The sequence below is a fragment of the Ursus americanus genome, chromosome 28 (genome assembly GCF_024610735.1).
Source record: "Ursus americanus isolate L20-20 chromosome 28, mUrsAme1.1.p, whole genome shotgun sequence".
Taxonomy (NCBI): Eukaryota; Metazoa; Chordata; class Mammalia; order Carnivora; family Ursidae; genus Ursus; species Ursus americanus.
In genome coordinates, this window is record NC_142154.1 from 11,739,524 (window position 1) to 11,765,029 (window position 25,506).

The following is a 25,506-nucleotide window of genomic DNA, read 5'->3' on the forward strand; positions in this document are numbered from 1 at the left end:
CCTCAGTTTGTTTCTGAGTCCATAGTCTCTCATGCTTCATTCCCCCTTCTGATTACCCCCCCTTTCTTTATCCCTTTCTTCCCCTACCGATCTTCCTAGTTCATATGTTCCATAGATGAGAGAAACCATATGATAATTGTCTTTCTCTGCTTGACTTATTTCACTTAGCATTATCTCCTCCAGTGCCGTCCATGTTGCAGCACATGTTGAGAACTCGTTCTTTCTGATAGCTGAGTAATATTCCATTGTATATATGGACCACAACTTCTTAATCCAGTCATCTGTTGAAGGGCATCTCGGTTCTTCCCACGATTTGGCTATTGTGGACAATGCTGCTATGAACATTGGGGTGCATATGGCCCTTCTCTTCACTACTCTGTATCCTTGGGGTAAATACCCAGTAGTGCAATGGCGGGGTCATAGGGTAGCTCAATTTTTAACTTTTTAAGGGACCTCCACACTGTTTTCCAGAGTGGCTGCACCAACCTGCATTCCCACCAACAATGTAGGAGGGATCCCCTTTCTCCACATCCTCTCCAGCAATTGTTGTTTCTTGCCTTGTCAGTTTTTGCCATTCTAACTGGCATAAGGTGGTATCTTAGTATGGTTTTGGTTTGAATTTCCCTGATGGCTACTGATGTTGAACATTTTTTCATGTGTCTGTTAGCCATTTGTACGTCATCATTGGAAAAGTGTCTGTTCATATCTTCTGCCCATTTTTTGATTTGGCTATTTGTTTCTCGCATATTGAGTTTGAGAAGTTCTTTGTGGATCTTGGATACCAGTCTTTTATCTGTAGCATCATTTGCAAATATATTCTCCCATTCCGTGGGCTCCCTCTTAGTTTTTTTGACTGTTTCCTTGGCTGTGCAGAAGCTTTTTATCTTGATGAAGTCCCACAAGTTCATTTTATCTTTTGTTTCTCTTGCCTTTGGAGATGTGTCATGACAAAGGTTGCTTTGGCTGATGTCGTAGAGGTTGTTGCCTATGTTCTCAATGTGATGTTCTAACTGAATGATTTGAATGATTCACAAAGGATGTTTCAAAAAAGTTGCCATGGCCTCAGACTGAGCCATCTGAATGTCATTCCCTAGTCAAATACAGAGGGAGATTTTGCAAGCCAGTGCTGATTTGTGGGTGGGCAGGGTTTGCAAAGTTCAGGAACAAGGGGACACAACCAAAGCATGATTTTTAATCAGATGGGGCCCCCAAAAGTGCCAGGAAGAGGTACTCCAAGTAACTGTTTGCCCATTTCAAACAGTTAGGTGCATATTTGAACCGAATATCAGGGCCGTGCCTCCTCCCCAGGGTAGAGCTGCATTCGTCCAAAGCCAGTCACAAGTGTCCAATATCCACTTCTTGGCTTATCTTGTTTTCAGATAAAAATATTATGGGTGGGTTTGCTTCCATTAAAGCCAGGAAAACAAAATTTCAATAAATTCTTTTAAGGATAAATAAATATTTAAACACACAGTAATGTGAGTTTTAATACATGGGCTTCTGGACATTTCAATAATTTTTCAACTATTTTAATGTTCGGGGGAAAAGAACCATTAAAAAATACATAAAGACATATGCATAGTGGGGTGCCCTGTATCTTACCTCAGGCTCCAATATAGATTGATGAGGTACTGTTGGATTCTGTCTTTATTTTAATTTAAATTTTGATATTTTGTTCATTATGGACATTTTCCCCATTAATTTTGTTTTTAAATATACTTCATTAAAAGAATACTTATCTTGATTAATAATTTTTTGACACTCTCTTAAATATTGTGCCCAAGGTGAATGCTTCATCCCACTCCAGGGCCCCCTGGGAAGAATTGAGTTCTACTCATTGGGTTGGAAAAAATTCTGTGTTCTTTCTTATACATCATTGTAAAATGAGGACATATTGAGCTTTGGGGCAAAATGGAATGTCTTTTCAATCTTTGCCCTGTCACTTACTTGGTTGTGATTTTGTCAATATCATGGATTTAAAATATTATTTCACTGGTGTCTTAACCTCACTAACAGAGATTTATAAATTAAGATCTCTTCTTATCTTTATTAGCCACTATTGTTCCCTCTGTAAATTGCATGTTCCTTGCATATTTTCCTACTGGGTTTCTTATATTTTCTTGCTGATTCTGAAGAAATTTTTATGTATATTGCATATTACTACCATACTAGTTTTATTTGTTACTAATTTTTTTCTCATCTTTGGCTTTAGTAACTAAGCAGAAATTTTTGATTTTGGTAGAGTCAGATTTTTCCTTGTATGGTATATGCTCTTAGAATTTTTCCTTACAGGATCCTTCCTCTCTGAGGACCAAAAAAATAGCATTTTTATCCTTCTATTAGCTTTATAGTTATGTGTCATAACTAAGACTTTAATCCAGATTGATTCTTTCCCTCTGTTGGGTAACTTACTTACCGTCTTTCAAATGTTCTCTCCCATGTGATGATCCAAAGAGTTTAATACCATTTTAAAATTACTTCTTTCTTTCCCCACTGATTTGTGATGCAAATCACACATAGATTGGAAGAACTGAAATCGTTAAAATGTTCATGCATGCCCAAATCAATCCCTGTTAAATTTTCAGTGGCATCTTTCTCAGAAATAGAATGAACAATCTTAAAATTTGTAAGGATCCATAAAAGACTAAGAAAACCAAAGTGATCTTGAGAAAGAAGAACGAAGCTAGAGCCATCATGCTCCCTGATTTCAAACTGTATGACTAACGTAATATAATAAAAAATATTATTATAAAAAAATAAAAATAAATAAAAATAAAAAATAAAAAACTACTACAAAGCTATAATATTACAAAGTTTTAGTAATTAGGGGCGCCTGGGTGGCACAGCGGTTAAGCGTCTGCCTTCGGCTCAGGGCGTGATCCTGGCGTTATGGGATCGAGCCCCACATCAGGCTCCTCCACTGGGAGCCTTCTTTTCCTCTCCCACTCCCCCTGCTTGTGTTCCCTCTCTCGCTGGCTGTCTCTATCTCTGTCAAATAAATAAATAAAATCTTTAAAAAAAAGTTATAGTAATTAAATAAACTGCGTAGTAATTAAAACAGCATAAAAACACATAGATATTGACAACACAGATCAATGGAACAGAATAGAGACCTAGAAATAACCCCATGCATATATGGTCAATTACTTTATGACAAGAAGCCAAGAATATACAATGGGGGAAAGAACATCTCTTCAATAATCGATGTTGGGAAAACTGGACAGTCACATGCAAAAGACTGAAACTGGATCACTATCTGACATAGTACACAAAAATTAACTCAAAATGCATTAAAGACCTAAACCCATAAAATTCCTAGGAGAAAAAACATAGGCAGCAGACATTGGTCTTGGCAATAACATTTTGAATCTGACATGAACACAAAAGCAACAAAAGCAAAAATAAGCAAGTGGGACCACATGGAACTAAGAAGTTTCTGCACAGCAAAGGAAACCATCAACAAAATGAAAAGACAACCTACTGAGAGGGAGAAGATATTTGCAGATCATATATGTATGTGATAAGGGGCTAATTTCCAAAATATATAAAGAACTCATACAATTTAAATGCAAAGAAAAAAATCCCACAAAAAATTCAATTAAAAATGGGCAGAAGATCTAAATAGACATTTTTCCAAAGAAAAAACACGGCTATGTTTGATGCAACATTATTTAGAATAGCCAAGATGTAAAAACAACCTGAGTGCCTATTGATGGCTGGGTGGATAAAGAAACTTTGGTATATATACACAGTGGAATATTGTTTAATCATTAAAGAAAATGAAATCTTGCCATTTGCAACAACATGGATGGACCTTGAGGGTATTATGCTAAGTGAACTAAGTCAGATAGAGAAAGACATGATCTCTCTTATATGTGGAGTCTATACATACATACATACATACATACATTCAAGCCACGCTCATAAATAGAGGGAACAGACTGGTGGTTACCAGAGGTGGAATGGGGGGGCGGTGGGAGAAATAGATGAAATGTTTTTGGAGTGTGTGTGCATGCGTGCGTGTGTGTGTGTCTTTTTTTAGCTTAAATACATTGAGTAATAATAAAAAATATATGCTATACTTTAAAAAACATCTATTAACAGACTCCCTGAGAGTGCAAGTGGTACTATACAATGCTGTTTCAAAATACTTATCCTATTGATTTTCATTTCTTCCCTTACTTCCTTCCCTCTCCCACACTATGGCCAGGGTTGTGTTTCTAAAGCATTGTCCTGATCATACCATTTCTTCCTCAAAACCATCATTGACTTCATTTCTTTCAGCTAAGTCCTGACGCCTAGCTTTCCATTCAAGCCCTTTGATGCTCCCATCCTAAACTCATCTCGACCTCAGCCCTGTGCTCTGGTTTGCTGCCATCTGTATCCACCTGGTAGTCCCCTGGAGTCATGACTCTGCTTTTGGGTTCCTCCATCATTCCTTCTTCAGGAAGCCTCCCGAATGCTGGCATCCCTCCTTCTGGGTGCAAGAACATTGCCTTTATTTTCCTTGTGCACGACAAGCTCACCCAAGGAGCTTATTAAAACCTAGATTCTGATTCACGAGGTCTGGCCTGGGCTGGAGATTCTGCATGTTTCCCAGGCTCTTTGGTGATGCTGCCGTTGCTGGTCTGCGGACCCCACTTAGCAGGATATTAGTACAGCCCTCGCTACCACCTGCATACCTGGTTAATTGCGTGGCACTCCCACTCGCATCCCAGCGGACTCTCCTGGGGGATTAAGGGCTGTGTCTTGCTCATCCCTGCCATCCATGCCTCGCACCAGGGCCCAGCCAAGGAACTAAATAGAATTAAATTAGATTTGAGGCAAACTGGAGAATAGTTGGGACAATTTGGCTCTGATGTCTCCTTTCTGCTGCTGTCAGTGCCCTGCAGGCTCTGGAGAGGGGAGCCCAAGGTCCTCCGCTGGCTAAGGAGTGGCCCATGGCCATTGGTCTTCAAGAATCACAGCTTCTAGGACGCCTGGGTGGCTCAGTAGGTGAAGTGTCTGCCTTTGGCTCGGGTCATGATCCCAGGGTCCTGGGATTGAGCCTGGTATTGGGCTCTCTGCTCATCAGGGAGTCTGCTTCTCCTTCTCCCTGCTGCTTCGCCTTGCTCATGCTCTCTTTCTCTCTCAAATAAAGAAATAAAATCTTTAAAAAAAAACCACATCTTTTTTGCAGTATTTCTGTGCACCCAATCAAACTCTCCTTTAGAGAAAAGTAATTGTTTAAGCAAATGACGTCTGCCAGCAGGTCCAGGCCATAGCAGCTAGGAGGGAGAGGGAGAATACACTTTGCATAATGTTTGTGGAATCACAAAAAAGCGTATTTTGTCCGCAAAAGTGTCTCCCTTTGAAGCATAGGGAATGAAATGGTAAAACTCTCTTTGGGAGGTGGGCTGGTGTGTTCTGCTGCTCTCCTTTGGAAGTCACTGGAGAGAAGGACTGTTCAAAGTTAAATAAATAAAAAAAAATAAAAATAGTATTCTTATTGGTCCCAGGAGACTATTCTTTCAAGGGACAGAAGTCACCCGGTGCCTCTCTTATGCTTCCTTAGGGGAAGAATTAGGCAAGTGAAGGGGTGACACAGAGCTTCAAAAGCAGAGAAGGTAAAGAGCAGGTGGGTAGAAATGGACCATGACCCCCTGAGAACTGAAAGCCCCAGAGATTTGACCAATAGAGCCGCGCAGGTATTGGTAGAGTGACCACATTGTGTTGGTTTCCTGGGACTTTCCTGGTTTCAGCCCTGAAACTGATTTGCCCGCACGCAGGCAAATCGTGAAGTTTGGTCACCCTACAAAAGAAGGGTCACCATAAGGGAAGTTTTGAGGCAGTTCATTTGGCTCTTTGTTGTCTAGATTTGGTCCATATATACAATGGAACATTACTCAGCCATCAGAAAGAATGACTACACAACATTTGCAGCAACATGGACGGGACTGGAGGAGATTATGCTAAGTGAAATACGTCAAGCAGAGAAAGACAATTATCATATGGCTTCACTCATTTATGGAACATAAAAAGTAGGAAGATCGGTAGAAGAAAGGAAAGAAGGAAGGGGGGGCTAAACAAGGGGGAATGAACCATGAGAGACTATGGACTCTGGGAAACAAACTGAGGACTTCAGAGGGGAGGGGGGTGGGGGATTGGGATAGGCTGGTGACGGGTATTAAGAAGGGCACGTATTGCATGGTGCACTGGGAGTTATACTGAAGTAATGAATCATGGAACACTACATCAAAAACTGAGGATGTACTGTATGGTGACTAACATAACATAATAAAAAAATATTATAAAATAAAAAAAAATAGATTCTTCAATTCTCTTCTTCCGTCCTGGTGATCTTCACCTGCGTTCCAGTCTTCTCAAAAAGAGTTTACCTTCAGTGCCTTTCTCCTTAATCCATCCCAATGCTGGAAACGGTAGAGGGGTCTGCCTTCAGGGAACATTTTTATCTGCGAGCAAGCCCCTGGGGATTCTTTCAGGCTGGATGCATTTGTACATGCTTGTGTTCACATTTTTATTAATAACCACAATGTCATGCGTTTACATACAACTTGATTTTGCAGAAGGTTACCCTCTATGATCACATTTGCTGATAATAACGACCCCCGCCATAAGAAGATTCTGTTCGGAAAGATATTGGCAATTCTCAACTGTACTTGAAAAACACTAGGCTCCAACAAGTGCACAGGTGGCTTAAAGTGACCAATAGTCAGGAGGATAACTAGGGCCTCAAACTAAGGAATGTTCCAAACGCTGGGCGTGTTCTGTCCCTGCCTCATTTAAAATATTTTGTCTTGGGACACCTGGATGGCTCAGTTGGTTAAGTGTCTGCTCAGTCGTGATTCCAGGGTCCTGGGATGGAGCCCCACGTCCTGTCCCAGCTCCCTGCTCAGCAGAGGGTCTGCTTCTCCCTCTCCCTTTGCCCCTCCCCCAGACTCGTGATTGCTCTCCTGCTCTGGTCTCTCTCAAATAAATGAAAATAAATAAATAAATAAACAAATAAATAAATAAATAAATTGTTTTGTCTTTATCTGCATAATGGTGGTGTTTCCATTCTTCTGTTATCTGTATGTGAATGTCAGGATCTAAGTTAACTAAAAAAGTCCCTGTTTTATCTATGGTGGAGATATAATGACTGTGTTTCATTATTTTTTATTACCATCTTCCAAGACGTCCAAGCCCTCAAGCCAATTGGGAGAATTTCCTGTGTCTGATAACTTGAGATTTAGGCAAGAGACCGCTGTCTGCTCTTATAGCCAGAGGCAGGTGGAGAGAGGAACAAGGTCTGACCGAAGACCCACCATCTATGTCAGTGCTGAGCCTGGGAAAATGGAGTCAGATACAGGGGTTCACGCTGGCCTTCCAGTGGGGCTGGGAGAGCCATGTCTAAAGAGAAGGCCCGACTCCCTGTCCTTGTTACACCTGTGCAGGGAATGGCGATCATATAACAGAGACAAGAAGTTTGAGGCGTCTTCATCTGCGAGATGAAAGACCTGTACAGAGACAGCCTGGTCCTTATGGGGATTTTTTTCTGGACAATATTTGATAGCAGGTGAATTGTAGATAGATGTGCGCGTTTTGTTTGCTTGGTCAAACAGGTTTTAGCCTCCAGCCGGCTAACAAGTAATCCAGGAGAAAATGGAAATGATTCATCTCACTTTTTTCCCTACATACATTGTTATTGGCTTGCAGTTTTTTTTCATTTTCATAGCTGCTTTATTTAACTGTAAAAAGGATCTATAAACGAGGAATTGAAAATGGAGGATTTGACAGTTGGCCTTGGAATTCTTTTTATTATTTTAAATGAGAACTGTTACATGTATTAGCCAATAGAATATTTTTAAAGCATGCATTATTGAGGCCCCCAGCAGGACATAGTACATTCAAATTAGGATAACCTGAGTAATGTTCGATGAAAGATCTCTTTAGATTGTGTGAGTAGGATATAAAAAAGCCACAAAGGATAAAGCAGGACTCTGGGCTAGTAACACAGTGGGGGCATCATGACCACCCCTATCGTAAAGGGGTAAGGGGAGGAAAGTGTTACCGGAACCCATGAGCAGAGATTAGGTGGAGCTGGTGACCTGGGAGGGGCTACCTACCGCCTTGGGTCAAAGGGCATGGCTAGCATGAGTAACCTTGCTGGAAGGAAGCCAAAGGAATACACTGGCACAACTACTCTCCTTCTGTTCTCCGGGTATTGCTTCCCACTGCAAAACCCAACCTGAAATCAGTGGGTACAAGGCCAGTGAGATCTCTCTAGGTGGGTCTCCTGGGGCAGAGATGAGGCTGGAGAAGCGTGGAGAGGGGATTAATATGGGCAGAGAGAAGCTACTCGCACACAGTTTCCATAATTATTCCAACCTTGGACTCTCATGATCCTGTGGAAAGGCTATACAGTTATTAACTCCATTTATAGACGAGGAGACTGAGGCCAGAGACCCATGTTAGTTAGGTCACCCACCAAGCCCACATCATTTCTCTACAAACCCATGCTCTTTCTTATGATTCAGAACAGCAGTGGGCTGGTTCATTATGCTGCCATGTCCAATGCAGCCTTGTCCCAAAGGGGACCAATACGGAAACTCAACTAACTCCCGATGTTTAAAAAAAATCTCTAAATCATCTTCCTATTTTCTTTGGTGCCAGGGTTTGAATCACCATCATTTCTGCTTCAAGTGAGTCTCAGTATCAATCTGACTTCTTGTGAGCATCCCCGAGGTTGTTCAGACCTTGGCATCGTATCTTACAACTCTTCTGGGGTTGGTTGAAAACACTGTGAGGTGTGGGGCTTGTTATATTTTATGGTTCAATACGCCCATTAAAAAAAAATTCTCCTGTCCTCAGACCTTTCTGAGTTGCCCATGCTCCAAGTTCTGTAAATTGCAAGGAAACTATTCCATTACCTGTATTTCCCAAGGCAAAAGGTTTTTCCTGCCTGGACAGAACATTCCATAAATTACCCAGATTGGGATGCTTCCATGGGCACAAAGAAGTCTGCGAGTATTTATACAGAGGTGAGAAAGCATGCTTTTCCTTCTTCGTCAGGTACACGTGATTTGCATATCCCGTTATCGGCTTATTAACCAGAATGCCTTGTAACCATGGCTGACTGTGAAATATGCACACACGGTCAGTTAAACAACAAGCTCTCAGGGGTTCATCCTGCGATTACTTCCCCGGTAATGAAGAGGCAAATGGTGAGGACGTGACAATGGGATATTCAGCAATGGAATGCAATCAGAATTTGATCTAATGCAACATGACTTGCTCACAGCACAGGTAGAATATCAAATGGTCCGTGTGAAATCCAATCCTTGGTATAATCTTCCTATTAAACCCATTGTTCTGCTAGTTGTCTGGATACCATATAGAACAGTATGCAAATTAGGTTTAATTAACAGGTGCTTCCTTTTATCTTCATTCAGTTTAATTGCGACTTCTATTTTTTTAGCTTTATTTACTCTGCGAATGTGAATGTTCCGGTAAATTTAGCAATATGATGGGAAGGAAAACAAATAAAACTATTCACTGATATCTAAGTTACATCTTTAGTACCATCGAAGATAGATCTATGCAAGCTATTTCTTTGAAAGCAGGTATCATCATTAGAAAAAAAAAACACATCTAAACTGCAGGAGGATCTTTGGAGTTTGCCATGTGTTAATTTTATACTTAAGACACCCCTCCTGGAAATGTAATCTTTGGACATAATCTTAGTTATAAAAACAGATGTGCAAAGATATCTTTGCAAGGAGGAGAACTAACAGTTAATGGTTTTCCTGGGCCAGGTGTTCTTCTAGATTCTCAACATATAGTATCCGATTGGATTTTCACAGCAACCCTTGAGGTAGCAATTACGATGAGTCAGTTTCTGATTTTTCTGAGCCCTTCTCAGCCAGTCAGAATGCTCACAGGAATGCTTCGCAGTCCCTGAGAAAGGTTTTTTTTTAACAAGGGTCCTCTCTGTTTTGAGCTGCTGGTGCATAGGTGATTCTTGACATTTCTGCTATTTGAAACATTACCATTATTTGAAATATTTATATCGAAGCATCAGGATCTCCAGCTTTGGGCTTTGGTTGTTCTGCCAGAGCAGTACACACTGCTTAGAAAACGTTGCTTTTGTTCCTTCCTGGCCCCTGGGTTATGATCACCAGGTCTATCCTCAACGAAGGTGGCCTGGGTCTCCCTCCAGTCTTGCTGCCCCTCCCATTCGCTGTGATGGGAAGATAGGAAGAGGATCTGCTCCAGACCTTCAGGCCATCACAGTCCTGTCCCAAAAAGAACCCATCATAAATGTTGTGTTAATTCTGGGATCCGATCTCTCTATCTGGAGTTGTCCTGATTATCCATTTGGAAAATGGGTAAGCTGTCTCTTTTATTAAATGCAGATACCCTAAGCAAGCACAACACAGCTACAGGAATTTAGCCAATGTATTTATTGTTCTGGAGAAGACATCTAATGCCAATAAAAATTAAAACCAATTTCTGTCTCTGCTTAGAAAGAAACCATTGGAAAGGAGCTTTTTTTTAAGAGAAAGGCAAGGTTCTCAGCTCTCCTGACCATTGTAGTTTGGCTGCATTGCCTGGTCCTGGTTTAAATTTGAAGGTCAAATAGTTAACTTATGATAAATGATACTATATTGAGGTTTGAGCCAAGGCAGAGAGTGTGGGAAAGCTTATAAGAAAACCATTAAGGCTCCAATTTTGCTGACCTGTGGAGGACTCTGGACTGAAACAGTATAGATTCTTGCACTAAGTTTTTGTGAAGAGGCCAGAGAAGGTATTAGTAGCTGAGTTGAGGTCAGAGGAAAACAGCATCAGAACATGACAATAACCCCATTTAAGTGTGTGTTTACAAACCTGTCCTCTGAAATTTCAGATTCGCTTCTTTTCTTCTTACCTTCTCCGATTAGATAGAAGAACTATTATAAAGTGCACGCTGGGCATTTGGAAAGGCTTTCTAATATTGCTTTTTCTGAGTGATAATCTCTTTTATGTTTGGTGGAGCTTTGCAGCCATGCTGATTCTGATAGGGTCCAAAATAGGCTTCAAATTCATCCAGTTCTCAGTTTTAATACAACGACCATGGTTCTTTGTTATTATTTGTTTTGCTTTAAAAATCTGCAGGTTCGTGAATAAGCACTGTCTGTGATAGAGATAACCATGAGAAATTTAAGATAAGTTACATTGTAAACTTGAATAATTTCACTTGATCTCTTCTGACCTCATATTCTTGCCTTTATAATGAAGGTATAATACTGCCCCCTCCTTTTCTTAACTATTCGAATTAAGTCAATGCTTGCTATGTGCCAGGAATGACCAAAATGCTCTACGTTTATACATACATTGTCTCATTCAATTTCAAAATCACCCTAGGAGCCCATTATCATTATTATTTCTTGTTCTTTAGAGGAGAACACTAGCGCTCAAAGAGCTCAGATTACCTACAAAGGTTAGATCATGAATTCAGTGTCCTTAAAAACTGTACTACACTGTGTCTGTAACTTCCAGCCTTAACATTCTTTCGCTGCACTTTTCAAAATAAAGATTCTCATTGGTTTAGCTATGCCAAAATATCAACTGGAATCAAATCATCCTTTATGGGTGGATATTTGATTTCTTCTACACGTTAACATGGTTGTACCTTGAAATATTTGCCTGTAGAGTAAGTCCATCTGTCGCAGACAGAGTGAGGGGAGGTGTCCCAAGCTGTCTGGCATTCTTCCTCAAGGAAGATGCTCAATGGTCACAGCGGGAGTCACTTTCTATCTTCATCACGCAGGCACAATTGAGCAGAGGTAGGACATCAAAAGAACATTAGCAGACGTGTACAACATATTTTGAATTTTATTTTATTTTTTATTTTTTTAAATCTTTTTTATTTTTAATTTTTTATTATGTTAGTCACCATACAGTACATCCTTAGTTTTTGATGTCTTGTTCCATGATTCATTGTTTGCTTATGACACCCAGTGCTCCATGCAATACGTGCCCTCCTTAATATCCATCACCGACATATTTTGAATTTAAAACATCAATGGGGGTTGCTGATTGTTATGCAGTACAACAACAGAAGCAACCTTTCTACTGTTGAGGAGATTACTGATTTGATTTTTTTTTTTTTAATGTTCAGTTAGCCAACATATTGGGTTTTGATGATTCATTAGTTGCATATAACACCCAATGTTCATCACAACACATGCCTTCCTTAATACCCATCACTGGGTTGACCCATCCCCCCACCCCCTCTCTTCTGTAACCCTCAGTTTATTTCCTGGAGTCCAGAGTGTCTCATGGTTTGTTTCCCTGTCTGATTTCTTCCCATTCAGTTTTTCCTCCCTTCCCCTGTGGTCCTCCTTGCTATTCCTTATGTTCCACGTATGAGTGAAACCATATGATAATCGTCTTTCTCTGCTTGACTTATTTCACTTAGCATAATCCCCTCCAGTTCCATCCATGTCCATGCAAATGGTGGGTATTCATCCGCTTCTTTATCCAGTCATCTGTTGAAGGGCATCTCGGCTCCTTCCACAGTTTGGCTATTGTAGACATTGCTGCTATGAACATTGGGGTACATATGGCCCTTCTCTTCACTATGTTTGTAACTTTGGGGTAAATACCCAGTAGTGCAATTGCTGGATCATAGAGTAGCTTAATTTTTAACTTCTTAAGGAACCTCCACACTGTTTTCCAGAGTGGCTATACCAGCTTGTATTCCCACCAACAGTGTAAGAGGAATCTCCTTTCTCCACATGCTCTCCAACATTTGTTGTTTCCTGTCTTGTTAATTTTTGTCATTCTAACTGGCGTAAGGTGGTATCTCACTGTGATTTTGATTTGTATTTCTCTGATGGCTACTGATGTTGAACATTTTTTCATGTGTCTATTTGCATGTCTTCTGATTTGATGTTTATTTAGATTTTTATTCAAAATTTTTTCACATTTTTCATGCCTCTTCACTAAGGTGTCCAACAGTTCCATGATGGGTGGAGAAAGTGGGGGCATGGATCGTTTCAGCCCCATTTCACACAGCACATCATGACAAGACCACTTTATATGAAAGGCAGGTGGTGACTAGCTTGGGAATAGATATTATAGCTTTGGTTTCATCCATCTCTCTATCTGTCCATCCATTAATTCAGTCCTTTAATAAATATGTATTGAGTATCTACTATATGCCAGGCAAAGGGCAAGCTTTAGCAAAATCAAGTTAATAACCAAAGTCTTGGTATTTGGGAACTCCCAGTCTTGTGAATTGGACAGATAAGTGGGGGAAAAAAAGGTGACTACAAAATGTAAATAGGGTTATGAAAGAAGACAGTATCAAATGTGCAAAAACTTATTCCAATCCCTAGGAGGGCCCAGGCATACTATCTAGTGCAGAGCCTTAAAAGTTGGGTAGGTATTCTCGGTATTCTCCAAGTGACGAAGCAGAGGAAGAGTGTCCCAGACACAAGCAAGACCAGGAGGATTCAGGTCATACCAATGAATTTAGTTGAATAGGGCCACAGCTTAGAGTGGAGAATAGGGAGAAATGACATAGGTAGCGTAGTAAGACTCAAGTCAAGAAGGGTTTTGCATGTTGTGCTGAAATACCTTGAACCTTTCTTAAAACAAGTGGAGGCTATTAAGGCAAAAGCTGTCATGCTATGATTTTTTTTAAGACAGCACTGGTGGATAGTGTAGAGCATGAAATGCTTCCTTACCCAACTGAACTACTGTACTCAGTATATGGATCCCCTCTTCCTCTGCCGCAAGAACTTTTGAGGGGCTTCTAGAAATGACTGCCCTTTAATTATGAGACCAGCCATACCCAATTTTGCAAAAAGGCAGAACATGGGCAATTGGCCAACAGTTTGGAGGCAATATGGCACTTACTCACCTGTTTGCATAACTTGCAAATGAACTATAAAAGGTATAGGGCCGTAATAGATGTAATCATGAGAAATAATGTATTGGCTGCTTTTGGCCAATAAAACATCAATGGAAACCTAAAATTGTTCTACTTTGCTTATCTTCACCCCATCCTTAGCCATGTAGCAGCTTTAAAAAAAAAAAATGTTAGCACAATATAGCAGGGCCCAGAAGCTAAGCTTTTTACCGCCAACTCATCTGTGTGATATTTCCTCATGCAAGTTTTGAGCTGAGGGTCTGATTGGGGTGAGGTGGGGAGGGGAGGGTGGAGGGCTGGCACCTGGCAAGTTGCTTTAGTTCAGAACATAGTATTAAAATGGAAACACATCTGCAAATACTTCATTAGTTGTGTGACCACAGCTCTTTGTACAGTTATGGGTCCTAATTCTATGTTTGTCTACATTACTGGATTCAGTTGAGACTGCATTATCTTAGAGAGCAGGAACTAGACCTATATGGAACTTGACTTTAGCTTAATAATGAAGAGATGCAAAAGGCAATGTTTAAATAAATGCTACTCGGTGTTGACATTTCCAAAGATAGTAAGGACTCATGATCGAAAAATTTAAATAATAAGTAAATAATTTAAATCTTGTGCTACTAAAAATGTCTTAGAGTTTTGGAGTGTCTTATTATTTTAAAATATTCTCAGATTCATTGCTTCATGTAATTCTCTGAGACCTCTGCTGTAGCACGGTGGTAGTATGAGCTCCATTTTTAATGTCAAATGTGGGATAAGGGCTTTGAGAAACTCCCCTGGCTCATCCTCTTCTTCAAGTGTTTCGTGCATTTTATTTCTTCCACCACAACAAACCCAGACTTGCACAATTGTTCTGAGAACATTAACTCCACAGCCACAAAAAAACTGCACTTGCAAATCCATCTTTTGCTCTGACTTGTGGATTACTCTGCTCATGCATAAAATGTCATTTTGAATTTTTATGGATTCCAGGAGAAATCTGGCCAGTTGGAATCCCTTCATCAATTCCCTTCAACTTGGCTGAGTGGTGCAGGCAATATTCTCCAACTGGTCTGCTGCATATGTGCTAATATTTCCCATCATGTGCTCCCCTGGTCCCAAGTTCCCCATTGCCATTTTTAAAAAATCCTATTTTTGATTATAGTTGATTTATCCCAAGGGGTATAATGGTCATAATGTAAAATGGGACATACACACACACACACACACACACACACACACACACACACACACACACATAGGGGGGCGGGGAAGCCAATGAGAACTAGTTTCTCAGTTTCAGCCTATGGTTGGGGAGATGCAAAAGAAGACTGTTTCAATCTGGAATCAATTATCTGGTATGATAGATGACAAGCAAGGAACTAAACAGATGGAAAGAGGGGTGAGTAAAGAGGACAACCCACCTGATCCTAATTACGTACACCTACACTTGGAAATCCTTTTGCCAGACATCTTGAATAGCTCAAGACTAGGTGGAGGGGAGTTCCCAAAGACTCAGTGTAAAAATGAAAACTTCAGTGATGAACAAAGGGGTCACGTGGAAAGAAATGGGGGAAATCATTGCTTGACAAAGATACCTGGAATGGAACATTTAAAGTCTTGCATTTTATAATCATATGTATTCTACAGATCTTGGCACCCTCTAAGGTCTTAATACATTTTAGATATTATTTTAGAAATGGAAGGTTGGAATGTTTTAAAACATAGTTTCCATTATTTAAAAAGGAAATTCAGAGGGGCGCCTTGGTGGCTCAGTCGGTTGAGCCTCTGACTCTTAGTTTTGGCTCAGGTCACGATCTCAGGGTCCTAAGATGGAGCCCCACATCAGGCTCCACACTCAGTGGGGAGTCTGCTGGAGATCCTCTCTCCCTCTGCTCCTCCCCCTGTTCTCTCTCTATCTCAAATAAATATAAAATCTTTAAAAAATTAATAAAAAATAAAAAGGAAATTCAGAGGGTATGGTGTATTTAAGAATTATTAGAGCATTTAGCAAGATTCTATGTATCCACCAGGGTCTTTGGTGGAGACCAGAGTTGATCCATGGCCAGAGATTGACAGCCTCTGAGGCAGAAAAACAAGAGGAGGAAGGTAAAGTCGGGGGGAGAAGGTGGTGTTTGTCGAGTTGCTTCTGTGTACTAGGAGCCTTTGCTTATAATTTCTCATACGATTTTTGTGATTCTTTGAGGTATGTTTTATTATTCTCCATTCATAGCTGAGGAAACTGAGTCTCATAGAGGTTAAGCAACTTACCCACATCACACAGTAAGTGCTGTAACAAAGATCTAACATCACTCTCACTAGAGCAAAGTATTTTAATAAAGACAAGAGACAAGAAATGTGGAGTCTGAGAGTTTCCCCAAACCTGGGTCCTGAGCCCCCGCCTCTCTCCCCTCTCCCTCCTCCTATTATATGTCATTTTCACCCCTGCTCCAGCACACCCTTGGTCTAACTGGCTGTGCTGGATTTTTATTGTTAATATAATCACTCTGGAACCCACATTTCCTGGAATCTCCTTTGCTGTTTTGTTCCAAGTTTAAGTTGGTCCAAAGAGGAACTTACATTGTATTGCAAGGTAGAAGGAAAACAGCTGCTCATATTCTCTGAATGTCTTCGCCTGGTTAAATACAGCTATCAGAATGATGCTGAGGGGACCAGACCGGTCTGCAGGTCCTGCTTCTCCTTGCTTCCCACAACTCTGCTTCCAGCTCACCTTCCTGCCTGCTGATGCTGCTGACTAGTGGCCATCCCAGGCTTCCCATCAGACCCTTAGTGTTGAATCAGCAGAGGTCACGGCTCCCCAGACCTTTACCAGAAGCTTCCCCTTTGCTGGCCCCCAAACACCTGTTCCTGTTCCAACTTGTCCACCCACACCAGCACTGCCTGACTGTCCAGCTCCCCTACCACATCTCCATTTCCCTCAGCAACTCCACAACTGTGAGGGTCAAAGTCTTTATTAAAATACACAGAGTGGCTCTGCTTCCCTGACTGAACCTCCTGACTGATACTCTTAGAGTGACCTAGGCATTTATTTGTCTTTTCCATTTTTCGTGGGGGAAGGAACTCTGTCCTTCCACATAGTGTCCTGCATAGTTCCTAGCATGCAGACGTTCAATACATGTGTGTTAAATTTTCAAATTTTTTATTTAAGTATACTTGACATACAATATCTTATTAGTTTCAGGTGTACATCATTGTGATTCAATATTTGCATACATTATGAAATGATCCTCAAGATAAATCTAGTTACCATCTGTCACCATACAAGGTTATTACAATCTTATTGACTATATTCCCTCTGCTCTACATTACATTCGCATGACTTATTTTATAACTTGAAGTTTGTACCTCCTAATCCCTTTCCCCTAACTTACCTGCCCAACCCCCAATCCTTCCCCACTTTGGTACCAACAGTTTGTTTTGTTTTTTACATTCCACGTATAAGTGAAACACTATGGTACTTGTCTTCCACTAGGTCCTTCATTGTTGTTGCAAACAGCAAGATCTTACTCTTTTTCGTGGCTGAGCAATATTCCACTGTGTATGCACACCACATCTTCTTTATCCACTCATCTGTGCATGGACACTTGGGTTGTTCCCATATCTTGGCTATTGTAAAGAATGCGGCGATGAACATAGAGGTGAATATATCTTTTTGAATTGGTGTTTCTGTTTCTTTTTCAGATAAATACTCAGAAGTGGGGAAAAAGTCCTCTTTGAAGAGCGGTGAAAGCCCGGCCATTGAACTTATGATATTCAGAAAGTCCTTCTGCAAAACTGGAAGGTTTTATTCTCTAACCATGGCTTAATCACACCTGTGGGGGTATTGTTTATAACACCATAAATTCTATATCCTGGGATTTCTCACGTCTTTTGAGTCTTGCAAGAAATTCTGAAGTTACTGTATTCCCTGGAACCTCTGGGGTAAGTGCATGGTAATGTAGAATGATGATGGCATGTTGGGTTAGAAGATGCTGAATGGGGTCTCAGGACTGTAACTTGCTGGCAGCCTGACCTCAGGCAGAGGTGTCTTTAAATTTCAGTTGAGGATTATAAACACCTAGTTTGTACTTTTGATGTGAGGCTCAAAGAGGAAACATGAAAATTTTTATGTTAAAAATCTTACATACACTAGTTACTAATTTACCTATATAGATATTAGGTAAATATGTAAAGGACTTTGGGGTTAGTGAGTTTTATAACTAGTTAATTACTACTATATATTTTTATATAACCAAAATACAGTTATTAATAATTCCTAATTTGATACTTACTTGTCTGTAGGTTTTCACCAAGTGGGCTATGCCATCACACACATTCAAATTCCCTGCTCTCTGTCTCCACTGAGTTGACTTGACACGTACTCACGTAATTATAGAGCTTTTGCCCGGAATCACCATGAAGCTAATCAGAATACACTTTCTCCCTTTTGGAAATTGGAACAGCTTCTCCCCATTTAAAGTAAGTATAGATATGTTAGGGCTCAGATCTGCCGTGTTACTATTTGTATTCTTTTTGTTCCTTTGGTTTTCTGTTCCTCTGTATTTTTTAAAAAGATTTATTTATTTGAGAGAGAGAAAAGGAGAGCATGCAAGTGGGGAGAGGGGCGGAGGGGGGGGAGAGAGAGAGAGAATCTCAAGCAGACTCCATGCTGAGTGTGTAGCCAGAAATAGGACTCAATCCCACCACCTATGAGATCATGACCAGAGCTGAAATCAAGAGTCAGATGCTTTGGGGCGCCTGGGTAGCGCAGTTGTTAAGCGTCTGCCTTCGGCTCAGGGCGTGATCCCGGCGTTACGGGATCGAGTCCCACATCGGGCTCCTCCGCTATGAGCCTGCTTCTTCCTCTCCCACTCCCCTGCTTGTGTTCCCTCTCTGCTGGCTGTCCCTGTCACATAAATAAATAAAATCTTTAAAAAAGAGTCAGATGCTTTAATTGACTGAGCCACCTAGGCATCCCTGTTCCTCTGTATTTTTTTTCATGCTTTCCTGTGGGCTACTTAAAAATATTTAGATTTGGTTTACCTGTAATATTTTTGAACATATCATTTTCCATACTTTTCTTACTAATTGCTCTAGGCATCACCACATATCTATACACACACACACACACACACACACACACACATATATATATACACATATATACATATATTCTATTTAGATCCCTTTATTTCCCCACTTTAAACATAAACCTGTCTTAAGTATTGTCTCTATATACATTAAGCATATATCCCATCTTGTTATAACATAAATAATATAAAGATAAAATATGATTAAAAGAATTCATGAGATGCAGATAACCTTTTATGTTTACTTTTATTTTTGCCCATTCTGTTATCCCTTTTTATTAATGGTGGCTCCGGACTGCTCACGTTATTGTTGACTTTCTGTTGGAGAGCATCTATGAGCCATTCTTTAAGGGTAGGCGGACCACCAGCAAATTCTTTTAGTTGACCTTCCTCTGAGAATGTATTTCTTCCTCCTTCATTTCTGAAGGATAGTGTTGCCAGATATAGAATTCGGGGTTGACAGTTACTTTTCTTTCCACATCTGCAAGAATGCAGACATCGTCTGGCCTCTGTGGTTTCAGGGGAGAAATCCACTGTTACTTGAATTGGTGTTTCATTATGCATAATGTGTCTCTTCTGTCTGGTTATTTTTAAGATTTTTTTCCTTGTCTTTAATTTTAAAAAATGTAATGATGCTGTGTCTTTGCATGAATTTATTCATGTGAATTTATCCTATGTGAAGTTCATTTAGCTTCTTATAATCTGTACATTTACGCCTTTTGGCAACTATGAAACATTTTCAGTGATGATTTTTTTAAGTGTCATTTCAATTCCACACTCCTTCTCCTCCTGGAACTCCAACAATACAAATATTTGATTTTTTTTTTTCTTTGTTATTGTCCCAGAGATCCCTGAGGCTCTGCTCCTTTTTTTCGGTCTTTTTTCCCCTCTGTTCAGATTGAATACATTCTATTGATCTGTTTGCAAGCTCACTGATTCTATCCTCTGTTATCTTCACTCTACTATTAAGTCCATCTGGATCATTTTAAATTTTGGTTATTTTTTTTAGTTATATATTTCCATATTTGATTCTTTTTTATGATTTTCATGTCTTTGCTCAGATTGACTATATTTTCCTTTTTTTTTCCCAGGAGAATTTGTAATTGATTGTTAAAACATTTTTATGACAGCTGCTATAAAATCCTTAGATAATCCTAACATTTGATTCATCTCAATGTTGGTATCAGTTGATGTCTTTTTAAATTCACATTGTCATTTTCTTGGTTTCTTGCAGAAGTAATGCTTTATTTTATTCTGGACACTTTAGTTATTATGTTAGGAGATGTTTGATTCTATTTAAAACTTCTATTTTAGCCAGCAGTGGCCTTGTTTAGGTTTTTTGTTTTAAGGTCTAGCCTATTTTCATGAGCTTTTGTCCAATGACACTTTAGTGTTCAGAACCCTTGCAATGTTATCTACCCCTTCTTTCCCTCCTCTTCCTCCTCCCCTGCTCCTCTTCCTCCTGTTATTCCACCTCCCTCTTCTTCTCCCTCTCCTTTCCCACCCCCCTCCTCCTTCTTCTCCTTCTCTTTTTCCTTCTTCTTCTTTCTCCTCTTCCTCCTTATTTTCCTGGCACTGATGGAACTTCTAACTCAATCCCAACTGGTGACATGTGCAGGGGGGAAGGCATTGCCCTGAATTACCTGAGTCACTGGGCCATCTTCTGTGTGTGTGGGGGGGGGGGAGGAGGGCAGAAACCATTGGATCTGAGTGTCCTACGTCACTGGGTGGAGATCAGGGGAGACACAGGCTTCCATGCTGATATTGCTGTCATCTGCTCTCTAGTGCGTGGTTGTGGATGGAAATTGGGTTGGCCTGGGATTCACTGCTCTGGTTCACATGGGTCAGACCACTTGCTGGTTTTAGAGAGAGATGGAGAAGGGCTTCTCTTTACCAGTCCTTTCACAGACAAAGCAGGTTTTGTTTGTTTCTCCCTTCGTCCATGGTGGTTCCAGGTTATGGTCTCTGCAGAGCCTGAACTGGGGTGTTTGGGAGACAACATGATAACCCAACAAACTCATCACATTTTTATTCCTCAGTCCTAGGATTGCAAGCCAGTCCACCTTCTTCCTTCCAGCTTTCAAAGTACGTTATCATTGTCCACTGAATAATTTCCAGGGTATTAAGTTGAACTGAGAACAGGGAAAACTGAGTCTTACGTCATCATTTTCCAGAACTGAACTCTATCCAATGTACCACGTTTGATAAGAAAAAACGTTCATTATGTAATAAGTGAACTTTTAAGGTTTGAGACAACATATATGATATGGACCCATTTTAAAATATGCATAGGAACTCGTTCAAAGAAATATATAACAAAATAGCTTTTTTAGAGTGATAGAGTTACTGGTGATTTTTATTATGTCTTCATGTTTATGTGGATTTTAAGATTATTTTTTACAGTGAACATTTACTGATTTTATTTTTTTTAATTTTTTATAATAATATTTTTTATTATATTATGTTAGTCACCATACAGTACATCCCTGGTTTTTTATGTAAAGTTCGATGATTCATTAGTTGCGTATAACACCCAGTGCACCATGCAATACATGCCCTCCTTACCACCCATCACCAGCCTATGCCATTCCCCCACCCCCCTCCCCTCTGAGGCCCTCAGTTTGTTTCTCATAGTCCATAGTCTCTCATGCTTCATTCCCCCTTCTGATTACCTCCCCTTTCTTTATCCCTTTCTTCTCCTACCTATCTGATTTCATAATCCAAAAATAAAGTTTAAGTCTTATCACTTAACTGGTCTTTGAAAAAAAATTACACTGACTGGCAAATGAAACCTAATCATAGGGGATCCGGTTCTAATTTTGACGAGAGAATGCTCGAGGTAGGTAATAGGCTTGTGGTTTTTATATCCTTAATGTACTGTCAAAGTAAAGAGGAATTGCACTTGTAATAAGCTTCTCCCAAAGGCAAAATTTCAGAATGAGGGCAAAAATTACAGGGAGGGACATTTTGGCTTAATTTAATAGAGAACTTCTGTGAGAGAAATTTTGTCCAACAATGGCATGATCACTTGTCGGGTGTACTATGGAGAGAATGTTCTCTGATGGGAAGGTCCTGCAAGGTGACAGGAGGTCCTTTCTGCCCAGAGCGCCTCTGACACTCTAATTATCTGGTGTAACACGTGCGACTCCTTACTGCTGCTTGGCTGTTGGTTGGAAACCACATTTGTCTTGTTTGGAGAAAGTTAAAGTCGAAGAGAGTGAACATTTAATATTATGGCTTTCCTATTTATCTTTCCTTTGAAAGGACCATATGTCTCTTTGATTCTTTCCTGGTGTCGATCATGCAGATCTGACCTGATTTTGGAAGTGAAGAATGGTAGAAAAACCTTTTTCTTTTTTTCACCTTCTCCCAATTGTGAAAGAAGAAAAAAAAAAAAATCCTCCCTGCCACATCTTGCTCCTATGTTGTGCAAATCTTCATCATTTCGGCAATTAGACGAGGTCGTCCCCTGAACATTTTCCTTTGTGCTTAATAGTTTTAAGTCCCTTAGAAAGGTACCCTAAATTTCAGAGGTGTGGAGGACAGGTAGGGCAGTGGGGCTGGAAACAGGCCTTGCCAGGAGGGCAGGAGCCCCAAGTCCAAATGTTTGTGCTGTCGCCCCTTTCCTGTTTCCCAAATGTCTCCTCGGTCACGTTCCTGAGAGGTAATCCAGCACAGGAGCCGTCCAGTAGATGTTTGCTGAAATAGCGAACAAGTATGTGAATCTGTAAAACACTGCGGTTGAGCTATGCTAGAGGTTTTCAAATCCCTTGCAGTGGACCTGGGGGTCCAGTCAATTGTTTCAGGCTCCTTTATAAAGACAGCAAAGACGCTGCAGAGAGAACTTTGGCTGTCGTGCTTTGCATAAACATACACAGACAAGCATGAGGCAGAGGATGGCTTTGGAGAACTGCGCAGAGAATCACCTTCTCCGGTTCATCCCAAACAGAACTTGAGCAGCTCAGCCTGGAGAGTTCTCCCTTTTGCATCTGAGCAATTTGAAACACCTCCTTTAAGAGCTAAACAGAGCTGAGACCGCGTTTCAACATCGATAGAAAAAAACCACAGGCCTTAGTGCAGAGCATGAAAGGAACTTCCACTGTGTAGACTTTGCCTGCATCAGATAAAAAGATCGAAGGCTTTGGAGACACACGCACCATAAAATCTTTTAGTTCTCATGATGAACTTAATGTGTGCTTTCCGTCTGCTGGGAGCTCCAAGGGCGAGAGCCAGCATCCTCATGGCTGTGGATGAAGGGGCCGAGGAGAAAGGTAGAAGTTTCCTGCCCTCTTCCCCAGGCTGCTTGCGGGCCCTTTCTCTGTGCTTCGGTCCTCATGGGATCCAGCCCGCATTCCTTCTTTTGCTTCCACAGGCTTTACCCTTGTCTTTGCTTTTCTGAAGACTTTGAAAACTTTTTGAGGTCGAATCCATTTGATAAATGTTCACACAGTGAACTCAGCCGTGTAATCCACACCCAGACCAAGAGAACGTTTAGGAGGACCCGTGGGGCACTTAGTGGGCGCCCCCCCAACCCCCGACAGCAGCGTCCTGGCTACATCCTGGACTGACTGTAGCCCAGAAGGCTCCCTCTCCCAGTGTTTGAACTCGGTGTAATTACAATGATACAGTAGGAACTGTTTCCTGTGTGACTTCTTTTGCTCGTGATGTGACTTCAGAGATTCTTCTCTGTTGTGGGGTGTCCTTGTGGGGATGTGCGTCGCGCCTTCTCCTTGCCGTACGGAACGCACCTGCACAGATGAGTCAAGGTTTACCTAACAGGCTGCTGTGGTCGCACAATGGGGTTGTTTCCACCGGCGTTGTCGTGAATAAAGTAGCTGTGAACATTCCTGGATGCGTGTTTCAGTGAACGGCTGAGTATATACCTAGGAGTGGAATTTCTAGGTCCCGTTGGAGTTAGCTTGAATAAATCCCAGGAAAAAGTTTCCCAAGTGCACTGATTTGCATTCTCATCAGCGGTGTATGAAAGTTCCTGCCTTCTCACGTCATTGGCGACACTTGGTAGAGTCTCTGTTTCCTTGTAGCCCTTTGGGTGTGTATGCAATATGGTTGCCTTGCGGTTTTAGTTGGTGTTTCCCTGATGATTAATAAGCATGAGTCCATTTTATTTTTAGTTTTTTGGCCACTTGGATATTGTCTTTTGTGAATCACCTGTTAAGTTTCATTGCCCTCCCCCTTTTTCTTTTGTGAGGTCATCGGTCTTTTAAAGGATTGTTTGATTGTAGTTCTTTTTAGTTTCTGGATAGGAGTCCTTTGTATATATACGTGCATCTTGATCTATGCAAATAGATGCATGTCAGCAGTGGCTCTGTGGCTTGCCTTCTCACTCTCCTGACAGCGTGTTATAAACATAAATTCTTAGTCCAATGTATCATTTTTTTCTAGGATTAGAGTTTTTTTGATACCATATTTAGGAATATTCACCTACCATACAGTCATAGACATATTTTCCTGTCTACCTTTTAAAGTTCTGTTATTTATTTTTTTTAAGATTTTATTTATTTATTCGACAGAGATAGAGACAGCCAGCGAGAGAGGGAACACAAGCAGGGGGAGTGGGAGAGGAAGAAGCAGGCTCATAGCGGAGGAGCCTGATGTGGGGCTCGATCCCACAACGCCGGGATCACGCCCTCAGCCGAAGGCTGACGCTCAACCGCTGTGCCACCCAGGCGCCCCAAAAGTTCTGTTATTTTTATTTTACATTTAGGCCTTAACAGTATACCTCGAGTTAATGTTGTTTCTAGTGTTACGTAGGGTTCAAGATTCGCTTGGTCCCATATGGTTATCAATTCATACAGTGTGTACCTCGTAGAGAAAAGACCACCCTATTTCCACAGCACTGAAGTACTCCTCTGTACTCAGTCCAGTGACCTTCTAGAGCTGTGCTGGTTTGGGGGAACTCTGTTTTCTTCCATTATTCTATTTGTCTCCCACCAGTTGTTTGGAAGAAACAAAATATCACAGAGACACTTAAAATCTCATGTTTCCATATTAAACCTATTTTCTACTCTTTCTTTCCAGAGGTATCTGTGATCCTGAACTTCCTTCAAACAGGTGTTGATATTTTTACCACTCATGTATGTATCCATAAAGGCATATCATATTATTCTAAATTTGCTTTTAAATTTTTAGAAGTGGTATCATGTGGGGCGTATCCTTTTGTGACTTGCTGGCTCATCTCGATATAATGTTTTGAGATATATCTATGCTGACATATGAAACTTTCATTCATTTAAATTTTAACTTCTTATATATACTGTAATGAATAAACAGCATAGCATTGATTTATTGTTTATCTTTTTTCTTTTTTATAATAATTTTTTATTATGTTATGTTTATCTTTTTTCTTTCTAATGACTAATTGCTATGTTTTAATTTTTTGTTGTTGTTGTTATTATAGATGATGCCCTATTGAAAATTCTCCTTATGCATCCCCTTATGTTTACGTGAGATTTTTCCAGCTTAGAGATCTAGAAATGGAAATGTTGGGTTGAAAAGTATCTGTACCTTCAATTTTTC

The 25,506-nt window shown here is 40.5% G+C and overlaps 1 protein-coding gene across 2 annotated transcripts in view; it reads left to right on the forward strand.

The window, feature by feature from the left end:
• The window catches only part of LOC148107556 (uncharacterized), a 73,548-nt gene extending 48,357 nt beyond the window's left edge, over positions 1 to 25,191 (forward strand). Inside the window, exons 3-6 of one of the 2 annotated variants that reach the window (XR_015722043.1) lie at positions 15,913 to 15,988; positions 17,582 to 17,821; positions 18,182 to 18,358; positions 25,009 to 25,191. Coding sequence is in view for 1 of the 2 variants with exons in the window: in XM_087856560.1 (XP_087712686.1) it covers positions 17,582 to 17,706 (125 nt within the window). In the remaining variant the exon portion in view is untranslated. The remainder of the gene's footprint in view (positions 1 to 15,912; positions 15,989 to 17,581; positions 17,822 to 18,181; positions 18,359 to 25,008) is intronic. The other variant, XM_087856560.1, reaches the window with a different exon arrangement.
• Positions 25,192 to 25,506: the final 315 nt, after the last annotated feature.